We start from the raw sequence: 17,412 nt of genomic DNA on the forward strand, positions 1-17,412 counted from the left end.
GAACGGTAAGATTTACATTTTTTTTTTTTTTTTAAGAATTCTCTCACCATGGCTGCATTTATTTGATCTAAAGTACAGCAAAAACAGTACAATTTTGAAATTTTTATTACTTAAAATTGCTTTATATTTGAATAGACTTTAAAATGTAATTTACTCCTGTGATCATAGCTAAATTTTCAGCATTAATACTCCAGTCTTCAGTGTCACATGATCCTTCAGAAATCATTCTAATATACTGATTTGCTGATTATAAAATATTTAAAACAGTAGAGTAAATTTTTTTTCAGGATTCTTTGAATATAAAGATCCAAAAATCAGCATTTACCTGAAATAAAAAGCTTTTGTAACATGCACTATTCCATTCAAAGGCTTGGAGTCAGTATAATTTATTATTTTTGGGGGGAAAGAAATTATAGAAATGAACACTTATTTAGCAAGGATGCTTAAAACTGATCAAAAGTGATGATAAAAGGCATTTATAATGTTACAAAATATAAATATTTCAGATAAATAGTGCTCATATCGATATAAGAATTGTATCGTATCGGCCGAAATTAAGAAAAATATTGTGACATAAATTTGGCCATATCGTCCAGCCCTAGGCTAACATGAACAAAGGTTTTGAACTACTCACCGCGAACGCACACTAAAAACAATTTGAAAAGCAATAATCTCATTCTTAAAAATTAACAAAGTACACCACATGCTCACGAGGTACATCATCTGCGCGCCACGTGGTTGACTAAACAGCTTAATTAAAAGACGCATTAACCTATAATAGTCTTACAATGATGATTATTACGACATAAATCCCTGGTAAAACAATAAATACGTTACATGCTTAACAATGACACCAAAAAACGTACACTTACCCACACATAGTGCATCAGTTTCTTCCACGACAGACTGAGGGCTCTTCCGCCCGCAGTGTGGCGGTTTATATCCTGAGTAGGACCTACCTTTAGGCGTCCGTTAATAGCGCCTTTACAAAATTCAAGCAGACAGAGCTGTGGTGCAGTTATAATAAACATAACATTTAAAAGTGATCTTTTTTCGTAACTCGCCAAAAAACTAAAAGGAGAAGATTTTTTTCTTGGTAGATATTTGGATTTGTTATTAATTTAATTCGCTCCTTTTTTTTCTAAGTTGTACATTTCCAAATTAAATTGTACATTTGGAGTAGTAGGCCTAGTAGGCTACTTTATATTAGTAGTTTGAGATTTCAACAGTTTTGCTTGGTTCATCAAGAGCTGTATACTTTTGTAGCTATTTGTATATACGGACAGGTTTTGGACCTTTAAAAGCAAGAATCAAATCACTGGAAGGCTTTTATGATATTTCTAAACTTTATTTGAACTTATATGTATTTTTGTCTATTTATTTGAAATGTAAGAATACTGTATGTTTTTCATATAACTTATTTTTTAGATATTTTTATGTGTTGTATTTTTTTCTAGCAGCTAAATGTAATACAGTAAATATGTAAAATATTGGAAAGAGGTTATTATGTGATTCTGTGGAAAGTGGTGAGGGTAAAGATATTTGACCCCGATTATGACCACATTGTCTTTAAAAATAGCACAGAGAGAGAACAGAGATGGTTCATTATTAATTCTTAAAATGCTATTACTATTCCTGAGATTATAAAAATATAACTGAACCATGCATGCAGAGATATTTGGGATGGGCTCTTGTCAGTGTGTACAACAGCTGCCATATTTGTAATACTGAGTCACAGAGCTTTGTTCAACACAATCTGAGGGTCTTCTCTCACCTCCCCTCCCGTTTCCTCCCTAAGAACCACTGGACGTGCCAGTGCAGGCAGCTGTTGTGTGGACCTCCTGAGACCATGGGTATTGTGAGATTAAGCATTTTTGAGGTGAGGTTTTGAAGTTGTGATAGTAATAAATGTAGTGGTTATACAAAAGACAATAATTCACAGAATATGAAATATGCAACACTTTACAATAAGGTTTCATCTGTTAACATTAGTTAATACGAATAATGAAAGAACAATAGTTCGGCAGCATTTATTAATCTTAGGTAATGTTAATCTCAGCATTTACAAATACATTCTTAAAATCGAAAGTTGTATCTGTTAACATTAGTTACTGAATTAACATGAACATGAACATTTTTAAGTAACAGCTTAATAAATGCTGTAAAAATGTATTGCTAATTGTTAGTTCATGTTACAGTAATGCATTATCTAATGTTAACAAAATGAGACCTTATCTTAACCTTACTTCTGTTACTATGAAATCTTTAATTAGGTTGTGTAAGTAAAAAAGTGTGCAACAGGTATCTGTCTCTCTTTGTAGGGTTATTCTTGAATGAAACACATCCAAACTAATTGTCTGGACTGAATCCACTTCATTCCCACTTTACTGTGAGGAGCAACTCTGTGTATAAATGAGAGGGAGAGGGAGAAAGAGAAAGAGAGAGGGAGAGGGAGGAGTGTTGTCATGTAGTATGATCCACAGAGCGAAAAGTTTGGTCGCCTGCAGCTGCTTCGGAAAGAGGGGGATCTGGAGAGAGGGAGGAGAGGAGCGGAGAGGAGAGGAGAGAAAGAAAGTGACAGGAAGCCACCTCATTAAACACTGACAGCGGGGTCAAAGACAGAGAGGAGAAGAAAGAGTGTGTCCAGAACACACCATAACCATATGGTGGTCGTAGAAGTGGAAAAGCCAGCAGAAAAGGGGTGGTCTGTTACTTCAGAAAAGAAAAAGTGTGAACTAAAAGGAAACTTTCCCTGAAAAAGTTAGAGGTGAGTCTGTTGTGTCCTTTTTCTCTATCCTTCTTTATTTTTTCATGTGTTTGTGTCAGGTTAGATCACAGTGCATTGATGAGTTCTGCAGTTCTTCTCATATACTATTTCTGGAAAGAGTGTGTCCAGAACACACCATAACCATATGGTGGTCGTAGAAGTGGAAAAGCCAGCAGAAAAGGGGTGGTCTGTTACTTCAGAAAAGAAAAAGTGTGAACTAAAAGGAAACTTTCCCTGAAAAAGTTAGAGGTGAGTCTGTTGTGTCCTTTTTCTCTATCCTTCTTTATTTTTTCATGTGTTTGTGTCAGGTTAGATCACAGTGCATTGATGAGTTCTGCAGTTCTTCTCATATACTATTTCTGTCTGATGCATTCATAAGTTGCTATATATTTCTTCAGTGTGTGGGTGTGTGTTGAGTTATGTGTGACACTCAAAACGGGGACAGGGGGAGGAGAGAAAAAGAGAGCCAGGGTGGGTGAGGGGTATGGGATGGGGGTTTGAGGGGCTTTGAAAAGGGGGAGAAAAGAGAAAATAAGAGGAGAGAAGAGGGAGATTCACAGCAACGTCATGATGATATTTTCAGAGAAATGGGTCATCATTCCCTCCTCTCCAGTTACAGGATCTTTCAAAACTTTCTTAGTTTTTGATCTCCATCTTGAATGTACTATTTTGTCCTTTCCAAAATGCAGTTCTTTATAACGTGCGATTCTAGATGGTGTTTTTCTTAGATGTTTTAGAGTACCTCTACAGTTCAGTCTCCAAGTAGTGATCATTTAATTCAGTCAAGCAGATGTGTTCATCCTTCTATTTAATTGTACATAAAATTGCGATTTTATTCTGGGTTATGAAGACTAAACAGAGATGGGTTATGAAGATTAAACCCTCCTGGAGACTTTTAGGTTAACCTCAGACAAAAGACCGAATGCAAACAGGCAACAGTGGAAAAAATGAAAATACTGTTATCACATAATTACCCTCATGTTGCTTCAAACCCGCATAACTTTCTGTCTTCTTTGGAACAAAACAGGGAAAATTTTGATGAATGTAGTTGATTTTTTTCATGCAGTTGTGAATGCAGACGAAATCATTTAATCTTCTAAACTGATGTAAAAGTGCATCATAAAAGTATAAAAAATTGGCTTGTGCAATATCTTTTCTATACGTCTTCTGAATTCATATGTTTTGAGTGAAAAAGAGATTGAAATTTAAATATTTATTCATTGAAAATCTTCTCCTTTAGTATTCACCCTATCTATTTTCTAAACGCATTATATTGAACGATTAATCCATGGATGGACTTTTATGTATTATTTATTTATTTATTTATATTTTTTATAATTTTTAATCAAAATGTCATATCTAAATCTTTTGGTGGAATGACAGAATTTCTCCAATAATTGAGTCTGCATAAACCCCGCCTCTTCCTTACAGTTGACCAAAAACCTGCATTTACATCCGCCTCCATCTAATCAACAACCGATGGATAAAAAAATTCCCCATGCTACATTTTTTTTTTCATTTTTCAATCTGTTTCACTCTGATGTATGTCACAAAATGAAAGAAAAGATCTGTCATTACTTCCGTTACATCGCAACTTTTAGAACTGAATCAGTCTGGTTAATGAACGATTCATTCAGATGTTTTTCCCCTAACTAAATTAGCAATTTATTCCAAAAAAAACAACTTAAAATAACATACATGTCAGTCTGTTCCTCACACAAAGCTACAGAAGACTTGAAATATACTGTAAGAACCAAATGAACCACTTTTATGGTGCTTTTGCATCATTCTGGAAGCTTGAAAGCTTCATTGCCTGTTCAACAAACCACATATTTTGCCTTAAACAATCAAATAGAATTAAAAGAACAAGAGTGTAAGAAATTAAAGAGAATTTAGATTTTTGTGTGAACTGTCCCTTTAAGCTCGTCCCTGCTCATATTCTCTGAGAGCACAACACTGTCTGGAGGGAGAGGAACAGAGGGGGAACAGGAAGTGAGGTTAAAGTTCAAATATAGAGTGATTTACTATACCCATGACCCCTGCAGAGGGAAAGACGATAGGAAGAGAAAATGTGGGATAATGCACTGAGGCCCATGAACCCTCTGAGAGGGAGAGAGAGAATAGAAAAGACAGACAAATAACAGCTTGTTCATGCACTTCCCTTCTGTCATCTTGTTCTCTCTCCATGTCTTGTGACAAAATGTGGTTTATTGCATTTACAGAAACAAATGGCCACAGGCATGTTGTGCTGTCTGTAGCGTGTGTTTCTGGCATGTGTGTGTTCAGGGCAGCTCAGACATGTGCCTGTGTGGGCATGTCAGCCAGCCACATGTGCCTGTGTTTGCAAGCATATGTGTCAAAGAGCTCATCAACATGTGTGGTTTCAGAAGAGAACTAGTGTATTTGTGTGTGTTTGAGTACTGTATGTGTCGGTGTTGGTGAACTTTCACCCCTTGTTTATTTTGGGATGGCTCAAATGTCAAAGCCCAGTGCTCTGGATCACGGCAGATAGCAGTGGAGAGTATTAAGCACTATCTGTCTGTTTATATCCCACTTCAACACTCACTGAATCTGCTTTGAGCCATTTCATTTTTCACACATTAACTAGTCAGTAACACATTTTTTTTATCCAGAAAGCTCTTTGATGCTCTGTAAACAACCTTGGTTATAACTCTCCTCCTTTCTTCAAGAACTAGACTTCAAGACCATTAAACTTGTTTGTTGGAGCCACGCACTTTCCGACGCAGTTCGTAAAATGTAGTTTAAATAGAAGAAAGCTTGTAAAACACAACGCCCTCCAAGCATGCTATTAGACACAGTACGCGATTCAGCTCTGTCACACATATCTGACTGTTGTCTGCCTGTTAAGACAAGCTAGAAATAAATTCCAGCCATTTGTCCCTCTGGCATGTCGAATGGAGAGTACTAGCCCAACTACTGACCTCTAATTCTCACAGCTAAACGAAGAAAAATAACTACTAGTAATTTTGTTCTAAAGACGTATCAGTAACTTTGTTTTGTTTGTTGCACTGTTTGATACACCAGGCATTTTTGACTTATACTGACACCTAGTGGTGTGGATGCAGCATCATGCAAAAACAAATGTTTTTGGTTATCGATACCGCTGTAGAAATGTAATATACATTAGTCAGCAAGAATACATTTATTCCACAAATGAAAGTATGCAGTAAAAGAGGGTTACTGAGGTAAAGTGACTAGTATTTTGCTTGTCATGTGATCTCAACATGGCAGTTTCCACGAGGTGACCCGCCCTATGTAGATTAAAACACTGCAGTGGTCATCTCATGTTAATATAGATGATTTTAAACATTTTTCAAAGGTACTATTAACTACTTTTTCTGTAAAACTGTTTTTTTTGTAAGGAAAATGAGTGCACCTTTAAATGTTGCTTGTCATATCTCTATTCCAGACTCCATCATGTCAACGCTCTCGGCAGAGACAGGCCCTGAGGATGCCAACAATCAGAGCTTCTGGATGGTAAGTGAGAGGGGGAGGAAGGACAGCACACCTCTAGAAAATACCATCTGCTTCTGCTTTATGTATGTGTTAGCAGAAAGAAATGCATGTGAATGATGTAGCTTGACTTGGGTTTTAACAGCTAAACAGTTGGAGCAAAAACAGATGACAGGATTTGTTTGGACATTAAGTGGAACGCTTCACAAAAGCTTCTGAACACCCTACATTAACCAAATGAAGATTAATATTCGAGTGAAGTCTATTTTACTTCTTTGAGACTGCTGCAGCATGTTTTATGGTTCTTTAACCTTTAATCTCAGTCCATAAATTTCATCCATTGTGCCTCCACCCATTTTAATTAGCTCAGCTTTTGTCTCTCAGCTCCCTAATTGTTCTGCTCTCCAGTGCTGCTGGGAATCATGCAGAACCTTGGATGCCAACAATCAGAGCTTCTGGATGGTAAGTGAGAGGGGGAGGAAGGACAGCACACCTCTAGAAAATACCATCTGCTTCTGCTTTATGTATGTGTTAGCAGAAAGAAATGCATGTGAATGATGTAGCTTGACTTGGGTTTTAACAGCTAAACAGTTGGAGCAAAAACAGATGACAGGATTTGTTTGGACATTAAGTGGAACGCTTCACAAAAGCTTCTGAACACCCTACATTAACCAAATGAAGATTAATATTCGAGTGAAGTCTATTTTACTTCTTTGAGACTGCTGCAGCATGTTTTATGGTTCTTTAACCTTTAATCTCAGTCCATAAATTTCATCCATTGTGCCTCCACCCATTTTAATTAGCTCAGCTTTTGTCTCTCAGCTCCCTAATTGTTCTGCTCTCCAGTGCTGCTGGGAATCATGCAGAACCTTGCCTTTTAATACCTTTATAAATGTTGTATATTTTAGACTGCAGCAATTCTGTAGTATTTTCACATTTGGCATGTTCAGATGTCTTTCTGTGTTAACCAAATCACCCTATGGATAATAAATGAGGTGTATTTGCTCATACGTCGAAATGTTAACATTTAGTTTTCTGTTTAGTTTTATTAGTGCAGTAGTTAACATATTTCTAACAGGTTCTTATGATACTAATAATGGTAATTATGCAATGATGCTGTATATATAATTACATATAGGCACTATTAACTGTCATGCTCATGTTCAAACTTACAATATATTTAGTAAGAAAGTAAATAGCAAGCTGCTATTTAGCAGTTGCTTTTATCCAAAGTGATTTACAGTATACTTATTACAGAGACGAGAGAGAAATTGATGTTAGTTACTCACACACATACACTTGTTACTGCATCATACTGAAGAAGACTTTCTTTTCACCACTGTTGTCTTTATTCTGAGTAATGCTATATTTTCTATCAACTAAGCCTCTTGGAAACCCAAAAGAAACCAGATTTTCATTACAATATTATTTAATCTGTTTATTAAATGTGACCCTGGAGCACAAAACCAGTCTTAAGTCACTGGGGTATATTTGTAGCAATAACCAAAAATACACTGAATGGGTCAAAATTATCGATTTTTCTTTTATGCCAAAAATCATTAGGATATTAAGTAAAGATCATGTTCCATGAAGATATTTTGTACATTTCCTACTGTAATTATATCAAAACTTAATTTTTGGTTAGTAATGTGCATTGCTAAGAAATTAATTTGGACAACTTTAAAGGCAATTTTCTCAATATTTAGATTTTTTTTTTTTTTTTTTGCACCCTCAGATTCCAGATTTTCAAATAGTTGTATCTCCACCAAATATTGTCCTATCATAACAAACCATAGATCAATGGAAATATTTATTCAGCTTTCAGATGATGTATAAATCTAAATTTCGAAAAATTGACCCTTATGACTGGTTTTGTGGTCCAGGGTCACAAATAGATTTATATTCTTTCTCCTGGGGGCAGTTGGCTGGTCCCAGTAAAGTAGGTAATTTTGGGTTTTATAATCTTTTTTTGGAACCTAATGGTCATTAAAATGTATTTTCATTGCAAAAAAGTAATTTTGCATCTACAGTAACTGAATATGCATGTAATAGTATCCCACATATACATTGTTGGTGAGTTTTATCTGATGAATATTTATGGAGTTTCCTGTGGTGATTTGTTGTTATTATCAATGACATCTAGAGCTCTTTGAGAGCCGTATGAAGCTGTTTAAGATTCTCCTCAGCTCTCTATTTAGCCTCAGCTCTTTTTGCTGAGTTGCCATCCCGTCTGGAGCTTGGCCAGTGCTACGGTTTGGGGTGAAATGCTCCGACCAATGATGTTCAGTCAGTTTACAACAACCACACTGCTATCGCCTGCAAGGGTTTTGTTGCATGTCCTACCTTGTAATTGGCTGGCCGCTGACCAGAACTGAGCGCTGTAGGGTTTTTGTGTTCATCCTAGATGCTGTGATTGGTCAACCACAGCACTGACTGTAGATTTGCCGTGATGAAATGCAGAAAGCTTCGGCCAGAGTTGAACGGGGTTGATTTTTAAATAGACTTGTCTGTTCAGTAACACAGTTCTGTTTAAATATTGTGCAGCTTTGAGTCCATGAGAATGTTATATTCCGTTTGACAGGGATCGTGTTATTTGTTTGATTTTTGTAATTTTCTGATTGGTTGGCAGGTGCTGCTCTGCACCGCTCTTGGCCGGAGTTGAGATTCCTCAGCTGTTTTTACTTTTTTCTCAGACTGGGGAAAATACATGGTGCAAACCACAGCTAAGAAAGAGAGAAAGAGAAAGAACCGACAAAGAATAGCACAGAAGGAAGATGTAAAGGAGAGAGATGAATTAATAAAATTGTGGGGGAGCCGCTAATAAAATGGAAGAACACGCTCCACATCAGCAAACACGACGCCCAGTCTGGAAATGTCATTATGTTTGCCCACCTCCCTCATTCTCTCTCATTTATCGTGTTATTGCAGTTAATCAACCCCTTTCACTGCGCTGTCCATGTGATGCCCCACTTACCGTGGCCTGAATTCTCTCGACTCGCTGGTACTCGTCTAGTCACAGATGTTAATGTTTGAATTGTGCTCTGGTTTTCCACACCACATGTTGTCTTCAGGCGTTTATGTTAGAAACAAACCTTACGCTATACTGATAACTTGTCCAATCCATAGCAAACAAACCCAGTGACCCTTCTGGAAAAGAAATGAGGCCAGTCCCTTAGAGGAGAGAGGGACATCTTCCCTGTGTCTGACAGTAAATACCTCACTCTTGACCTCTTAAACAGCCTATAAACCTTTAGAGCCAAGTCTTTCATTTTCTTTTCCCTCAATATTTTACAATTAACCTTACAGTTTTATCCATGTTTTGTCTGTCTGTGTCTCAGACAGGGAACTACCACCGGACAGTGAAGAGGACCGAAGATGCCTTCCAGGCGTGTAATGATATAGTGGCGTGTTTCCAGGAGAGGGCCAGGGTCGAGAGACAGTACGCGCAGCAACTTAGTGAGTGGAGTACCAAGTGGAAACCTCTAGTGGATGCTAGTGAGTACTGAAGTTTTGATCAAGATGCTCTGAACAAAAATTGTATTGCTTCCTGCATACTGTGCAGTATGTACTGTATATTGCATGTTATATAAAATTTTGCATTCAAAATAGTAAATAATTGTAAATGATTTGCCACGTTTATTTATGTTGTCTTTTTATAACATTACAACAGTTCTAAGTAAATGCTAAATGATTTTAACATGACCTTATTGTTATTTAATTCAATCAGTTGAGGAACAATCAATCAAATGTTAAATGTCTAGAACATAATACTAGTGTATTTCTTACTGTAAATTGCATGTTATTTAAAAAACAGTATGCATAATAGTAAATGATAAATATTTTATGTTTACTTTACAACATTACAACAATGCTAATAGTTTGCTAAATGATTGTGACATGACCTCTCTATATTAATTCATGAAGTTTAGAGTTAATATGAATATTTTGCATTTTCAGTCAAATTTTTAAGCATATTGCATACTGTATACTGCATCCTATATTTAAAAATAGTATGCAGTAAATAACAATACATGTTTTATTGAGGTTGTGTTTACATTTAATTAATGAACTATCCTAAGCATATGCTATAATGTTGTCATGTGACTTTACTATGTTGTTTGTCTGAGGAATAAAAATAGTAATATGTGACCCTGGAGCACAAAACCAGTCTTAAGTCGCTGGGGTATATTTGTAGCAATAGCCAAAAATACATTGTATGGGTCAAAATTATTGATTTTTCTTTTATGCCAAAAATCATTCGGATAAGATCATGTTCCATGAAGATATTTTGTAAATTTCCTACCGTAAATATATTAAAACTTAATTTTTGATTTGTAATATGCATTGCTAAGAACTTCATTTGAACAACTTTAAAGATGATTTTCTCAATATTTAGATTTTTTTGCACCCTCAGATTCCAGATTTTCAAATAGTTGTATCTCGGTCAAATATTGTCATATCCTAACAAACCATACATCAATGGAAAGCTTATTTATTCAGCTTTCAGATGATGTATAAATCTCAATTTCGAAAAATTGACCCTTATGACTGGTTTTGTGGTCCAGGGTCACATATTTAGAATTTTATTTGATCAAATTTTGTCTAAGAATGAGTTCAGTTTTGACAGAATGGTCATATAATAAGTAAATAATATGAAGGAGAAAGTGATATTTTATACACCATTGGAAATAAATAATCACATTTGCAATGCATCGTGGGTTACAATATTTGCCACATTTTAGCAAATGTGGGTCTTTAATGCATACTGTTGTGTGTATACATACTACACACTGTAAAAAGATTAGTATGAGTAGTATGCTATTTGGAACATAATATAAGAGACTAAATCATATGTCATATAGTTAAGGAACTGTGACCTGTGTTTTATATGAGATGTCCACATTTTTAGTTTAGTGTCTGATGAACAAGTTTCTTTTTGTGACCTTAAATAGCCCTCTCATTTCTTTCATGAATATGTTTGTCTTCATCTTTGTCCAGGTCCTCTCTACGGCTCTCTGTTACGAGCCTGGCAGTGCTTCCTCTCTTCTGCTGACCGCCTCTCCTCGCTGCACTCCTCCATCTGTCGTGCTCTGGTGTCAGAGGATGGAGATCGCATGCGGACATGGCAGAAGGAGACTTTTCGTAAGAAGATATTTGGAGGTTTCAAGGAGTCCCAGGATTTTGAAACTGGTTTCTCACGTGCTCAGAAGCCCTGGGCCAAGAGACTGAAGAAGGTAATGCAAGCATTGCAGTTCTGGGGTTAAAATTAAACTCATTTTATTTGTACACAGTATTGTAGGGACAAAACCAAAAAAAATTCTCTATATAAATGCTTACAAATGGTAATTGTTGAATAATGAATTTTTGAAAATGAATGAGTGTGCAATACTAACCCCTGGCTTACATGAATCTGACCTGAATTTGTGTGTTTTTTGTGGCAGCTAGAGAAGGCTAAGTCAGCGTTTCACAAAGCTTGCCGTAAGGAACACATGGCTCGTGAGCGGGAGGCCCATGCCCAAGGCAACCCTGACATTGCCATCGAGAAACAGAGGAAGATCCAGGAAGAGACTGAACTGGCTCACCAGGAAACAGAGAAAGTGAGTGCTGTGTGGGGGGGACTGTCAGAAAGAAACAGAAAGAGAAAAAGAAAATAACAGTTTCAAATAGTCTTTTATCATCCGAGTCAGGAAAAGGAAGCAGAAAAAAAACTTTGTTTACATTTACAAGCTTCATAACAATGCAGTGAAATCATGCAATATACTGCACAGATTAATGATCAAGAATTGAATGTACAGCATGCAACAGAAAAGAAAAAAGAGAGGATGTGCAGAATCAACTCAGGTGCAAGGAAAAAAAAACAGATGACTGTACTTGTGTTTGAACTATTTAGTAATCCTTAATACTGTAGATGTAAATCTAGTCTTATTTGTCGTGGGACATTTTTGATTGTCATTCAAGACCCGGTTTGAAATCTGACCTGTTATAAGGATCAATATATATATATTTTTTTATTTGAGTAAAAATACAGCAGAAACATTTATATTGTGAAATATTATTACAACTTAAAAATAAATGTTTCCGATTTTAATATATTTTAAAATGTAATTTATTCAATGCTGATTTGGTGCTCAAGAAAAATTTCTTCTTATTTTCAATATTTAAAACAGTGTTGCATACATTTTTTTCAGGATTTTGTAATGAATAATACATTCAAAACAACAGGATTTGTACTAATTTATTATAGAAATATATATTTTTTATGTATAAAAAGTTAACCATTGTTCTTATTGTTTGAAAAATAACTGCTTGGACAATTTAAAAATGGTTTTGACGTTGCATTTGAAATCCAGTTCAATCTGAAGTGGCACATACACATAACACATCTGACTAACTGGCTGCAAATTCCTGTTTACAGGTGCGAGCCCGCTATGAGAAGATTCTTGAGGAAGTGACACGTTATGCTCCACGCTACATGGAGGAAATGGAGTCGATCTTTGACCAATCGCAGGAGGAGGAGAGAAAGAGGATAAGCTTCCTCAAACAGGCTTTCCTGTCCATCCACAGACACTTGGATGTCACCAACAATGAGAGGTGTGTGAGAACGGTTATACTGTACTGGTCAAATCTCAGTTTGTCTCAGTCACAATGAGTAAATCATACAAGTTCTCTCTCTCTCGCTCGCTCTGTTAGCGTAAAAGCCGTGTACAATGAGCTCCATAACACTCTGATGTCCATCAGCGAGCAGGAAGATTTGCGCTGGTGGAAGAATACACACGGGCCAGGAATGCCCACCGACTGGCCTCAATTTCAGGTAAATACATGCGGTTCATATTGCAAATACATTTACATTGACAAACATTAGCTAAAACTTACTTTTGACATTTTCTAAAGAAAATGTTAGGGTGTTGTGGGTGTTTGCCATTGTATTGCTATGCAGTTGTTAGGGTGTTTTGGCTGGTTTGTTAAAAGAGCCCGACGTCTGTTACCTGTACCCTTCCACTTTATTATGAAATACAGAAGTATAGTCTTTTCTGTGACTTCTGATTTATTATTTGCTATAGGTAAATAACTAGAAGCATAAATTTATTACGATAATTGAAATTACTGTATGATCAAGCAGCATAAGTGACTGTTTTTGTACAGCTAGAAGCGACTGTGCATAGGAAGCCTTGCACATTCAAGTTACAAATGATCACATCCGGTCTCATTAAAAATAAGATTGATTATCTGTGATGAGAAATGTGCAGCTAGCCACATTGATATCACTCCGTAGCAAAAACAACACTTTAGGCCTAAGGTTTGTTTTAAAGTATAGTTTTGAGGTTAATGCTTTCTTGAGGGTGTTAAAGTGACGTCTTTGTTGTTATACGTGATATTTATGTATCTCACAGTGGCACATCTTCAAATAGACTGCGTTCTGTTGTGCCAAAACCCACATTTACTCCTTCACTCACTCCGTCTCTCGCTCTCTTTCTATTTCAGGAGTGGACTCCAGACAAGAAGCATAAAAAGGGAAAGAAGGAGGTGGAGCAGAAAGCAGTAGTGATGGAGAGAAGGTCAGTTTACTACAGTGATATTTGCTGTAGGGCTTCACAGTGCTAGGCTGCCTGACTGTTATTCACTACAAACCAAACTGGGCCTTTTTGAACTTCAGGCCTTGTTATTGTTTGCTGCTGTGTATTGGCCTGTTGCAAAGCTCAGTCTCCTTGGTTAATATTGCTCAGACAAGCTTGACAAGGGATGAGTTGGGGATTGAACAGTGATTTTCAGTAAAATACAGAAGCAAACATTGATTGGATATTATATCCAGTACTGGAATGAATTGTGGCATTGTAAAACATTTTGGCTGTTTTTCTTTACAAAAGTCAATCATTTATGCAGTATTTGTGAGTAAGACTGTGGAGATTGTGAATCAGAATTGAGGCAAATGCTGATCACAGTCAACTTAGCACTGGCTAACAACAGATTTGAGTATTTATGGATAAATCCTGTATAAACATATCCAAGGACAGTAATAGTCCGAAATGTTATAGTATTTAGTATCCTTTTTAGGCAGGTGTGGAAAAAATTGACTAAAATCCTCAAAAACTTCCTTTACTATCCTTCTTTTGGTTTAGTGTTTCACAGTATACGTTTTGTAAGTTATATGGTTCCTAAAAATTTTATATTTAAGAAATAAACAAATAGACATGTTTCTATGATTTATTACAATAGAAGCCTATTTTTGCCACATAAGAAAAAAAAAACATGCTTTGATTAATCAGAATTATGACATAAAAAATATAATTATGGCAAACAAGATGAAATTATGAGATACTAAATGTGACCCAGGACCATAAAACCAGTCATAAGTGTCAATTTTTCGAAATTGAGATTTATACAACATCTGGAAGCTGAATAAATAAGCTTTCCATTGATGTGTGGTTTGTTAGGATAGGACAATATTTGGCCGAGATACAACTATTTGAAAATCTAAAAAAATCTAAATATTGAGAAAATCGCCTTTAAAGTTGTCCAAATGAAGTTCTTAGCAATGCATCTTACTAATCAAAAATTAAGTTTTGATATATTTACAGTAGGAAATTTGCTAAATATCTTCATGGAACATGATCTTTACTTAATATCCTAATGATTTTTGGCATAAAAGAAAAATCGATAATTTTGACCCTTACAATGTATTTTTGGCTATTGCTACAAATATACCCCAGCGACTTAAAACTGGTTTTGTGCTCCAGGGTCACAAATCATAATTATGAGTAAAGATTTAAAATTTAGCATAGTATAAATTATTATTAGATTTGTTTATAATTAGGACTTTACATTATGTTGTTGTTATCATTTTGACGTGTAATAATTATGACTTTTAATCTCATAATTTGGATTTTTTTATCTCATAAGCACTCGGCGCCTGGTCTGGAAATGTCACGCCCCTTACCATAGCCGCCTGCGAGCTTCAGTGTAAATATTGCCTCAAAATCAAATCAATTTGAGCGCGATTTAAACCCGGATGATTGTAACCACTCTAAGTTCGTCTGCCTTGGGAAAGCTAGCGTGTCTCCAACATAGTGATAACACTCGTTGCCTTCTCTAGTGCAGCTCAACAAGCACTCGTCCCATTCGTCGATCTTTGTGATATCACAAATCCCGGAAAATATGCGTTGTAGTCCAAACGAGTCGTTTGTTGTAGTTTTTGAAAAGTGATTTCTGTTAAATAAAATGTTTCCTTTTAAAGTGGACTTTGAACTTTGCAGATCTTTTTTATGCTCAAACAGCAACATTACAGACTAACTACAGTTGAAAAAGTGAAAAAGCATAATAGGACCCCTTTAAGAAGGGGCTTATTTTAGTGACTGTCTGTTTTCCCTCCTCGTCTCAGTGTAATGATTGGAGGAGTGAGAGTCAGAGCTCTCTATGACTACGTTGGACAGGAGACGGATGAACTGTCCTTCAAAGCAGGTAAGCTGCCCTTGTTTATGTTTGTGTATTCATATATTATGTGTCTGTATGATGTACGTGTAACGCCTCTGACGCTTTATGTTTGTGTGTGTTCAGGTGAGGAGTTTCTGAAGATCGAGGATGAGGATGATCAGGGTTGGTGCAGAGGCATGATGGACGGAGGGAAAGAGGGCCTTTACCCTGCTAACTACGTGGAGGTGGTGTAAAACCACAGGACAGCATGGAGCTCCAGCTCTGGGGTCCGTAACTGCCTACAGGCGCCCAGGTTTAAGCCTGGCTCACAGCCATTTTTTTTGAAGATTGCTTTGTTTTCTGTGAGCGGATGGTACACAGGTAAAGGTTTAGAGTTGAATTGAGTGCGTTAAGTTGGGATCAGAATGAGAAAATGTTTCCAAAGTTCTTTCACTACGATCTTACTTGAGAACATTGTAATGTTATATTTTATTGTGTGTCACATTGTAGCTTCAAGTCAAAAATATGCAGAGATTTTCATACATTATAACATGATTAGGTACCGAGATCCTCTAATATATATGGAGAATATGAACTGCATTGTCTTGATGCTTGCATGAACCTACAGAGTACTTTAAGGACAATGTCTCACACCAAAGACTTCACTGCTTATTTGCGTTTTATCAGTGACATGTTTCTTCTGACGAGAATTGCGTTATATCTGATGCCTGTGTAAAAGGGGCCAGATGGTTATGATGTCATCTTCAGCTACAAATTTCACGCAAGATGTTAATAGGTTTGATAATATGCTATTTTATTCCCCTTTGGTCTTGCTTGTAAATGTAACTTGTCTCACATTTAGTAATTTTAGTTACACAAAGGCAGTACTAATCAACACCTCTTTAAAGTGATAGCCATGGGACCCATTATGGTCTCTTCTTGTGTATTTCTGTTGTATTTTAAGATGTCAGTCTAACCAAAGAAAATGTATGCAAATGAGCACAGTGTTTGTTTGTGCCGTAGTGCGAGTAAATTACATTGGATCAGGGCAGTATTTTCTGCACCATCACTAATCTAAAGCGAACGCTAGCAGTATTAAAGGGATACATATTACTGAGTCTTGTTCTTATTAATCATCTTGAAAAAAAAAAACATTCAGTAAGCACATACACATTATTATACATAGACACATTTTATTTGTACTGTTCATATTTCACTCTGTGCATGTCCTGAGGCCACATGCGGGTGCAAATATATGGGGCTGTAAATAAATGTTGGTGGGTGTGGGTGTAATACTCGGCTATAATTGGTGGACAAAATTTTCTCAAAAAACAAAAAAGTCTCTTATGCTCACCAAGGCTGCATTTATATGATCAAAGATACAGTAAAAATAGTAATATTGTAAAATATTATTACAATTCACAATAACTTTTTCATCTTAAATATTTTATTTATTTATTTTTGTATTTGAAAGAAGTCTTTTATGATCATAAATACAATTTAAAAAAATTATTTAATTGCAATTTAAAATAACTGCTATTTTAATATATTATAAAATGTACATTTTTTCTTGTGGTGGAATATCTGAATTTTCAGCATCTTTACTCCAGTCTTCAGTGTCACATGATCCTTTAGAAATCAGTATGGTAATATGCAGCTAAAAAAAAAAATATCATATTGATATCAATGTTGTGCTTGATATTTTGGTGGAAACTACAATACATCTTTTCAAGATTCTATGATGAGTAGAATGTTTAAAAGAA

At 35.9% G+C, this 17,412-nt stretch overlaps 1 protein-coding gene and 1 long non-coding RNA gene across 6 annotated transcripts in view; one reads left to right on the forward strand and one right to left on the reverse strand.

Moving 5' to 3' along the window:
• Window positions 1-943, reverse strand: part of LOC107729495 (uncharacterized) — a 2,051-nt gene extending 1,108 nt beyond the window's left edge. The window contains exon 1 of the long non-coding RNA XR_001638585.1: window positions 873-943. This is a non-coding gene — a long non-coding RNA (uncharacterized LOC107729495). The remainder of the gene's footprint in view (window positions 1-872) is intronic.
• An 860-nt stretch (window positions 944-1,803) lies between these two features.
• On the forward strand, window positions 1,804-16,927 carry LOC107729493 (protein kinase C and casein kinase substrate in neurons protein 3-like). 5 transcript variants are annotated; one of them, XM_016540026.1, is made up of 10 exons: window positions 1,804-1,879; window positions 6,198-6,265; window positions 9,580-9,736; window positions 11,240-11,475; window positions 11,683-11,838; window positions 12,657-12,832; window positions 12,932-13,052; window positions 13,724-13,797; window positions 15,618-15,697; window positions 15,794-16,927. In XM_016540026.1, the coding sequence occupies exons 2-10, from the start codon at window positions 6,206-6,208 to the stop codon at window positions 15,901-15,903; spliced, it is 1,170 nt and encodes a 389-aa protein (XP_016395512.1). In that variant the 5' UTR covers window positions 1,804-1,879; window positions 6,198-6,205; the 3' UTR covers window positions 15,904-16,927. The 5 variants fall into 5 exon arrangements, with proteins under 5 accessions (XP_016395512.1, XP_016395511.1, XP_016395510.1 ...); XM_016540025.1 differs by lacking the exon at window positions 1,804-1,879 and adding an exon at window positions 2,457-2,767; XM_016540024.1 differs by lacking the exon at window positions 1,804-1,879 and adding an exon at window positions 2,887-3,016.
• Window positions 16,928-17,412: the final 485 nt, after the last annotated feature.

Source organism: Sinocyclocheilus rhinocerous, unplaced genomic scaffold, assembly GCF_001515625.1.
Source record: "Sinocyclocheilus rhinocerous isolate Xijiao unplaced genomic scaffold, SAMN03320098_v1.1 scaffold697, whole genome shotgun sequence".
NCBI classification, from domain to species: Eukaryota; Metazoa; Chordata; class Actinopteri; order Cypriniformes; family Cyprinidae; genus Sinocyclocheilus; species Sinocyclocheilus rhinocerous.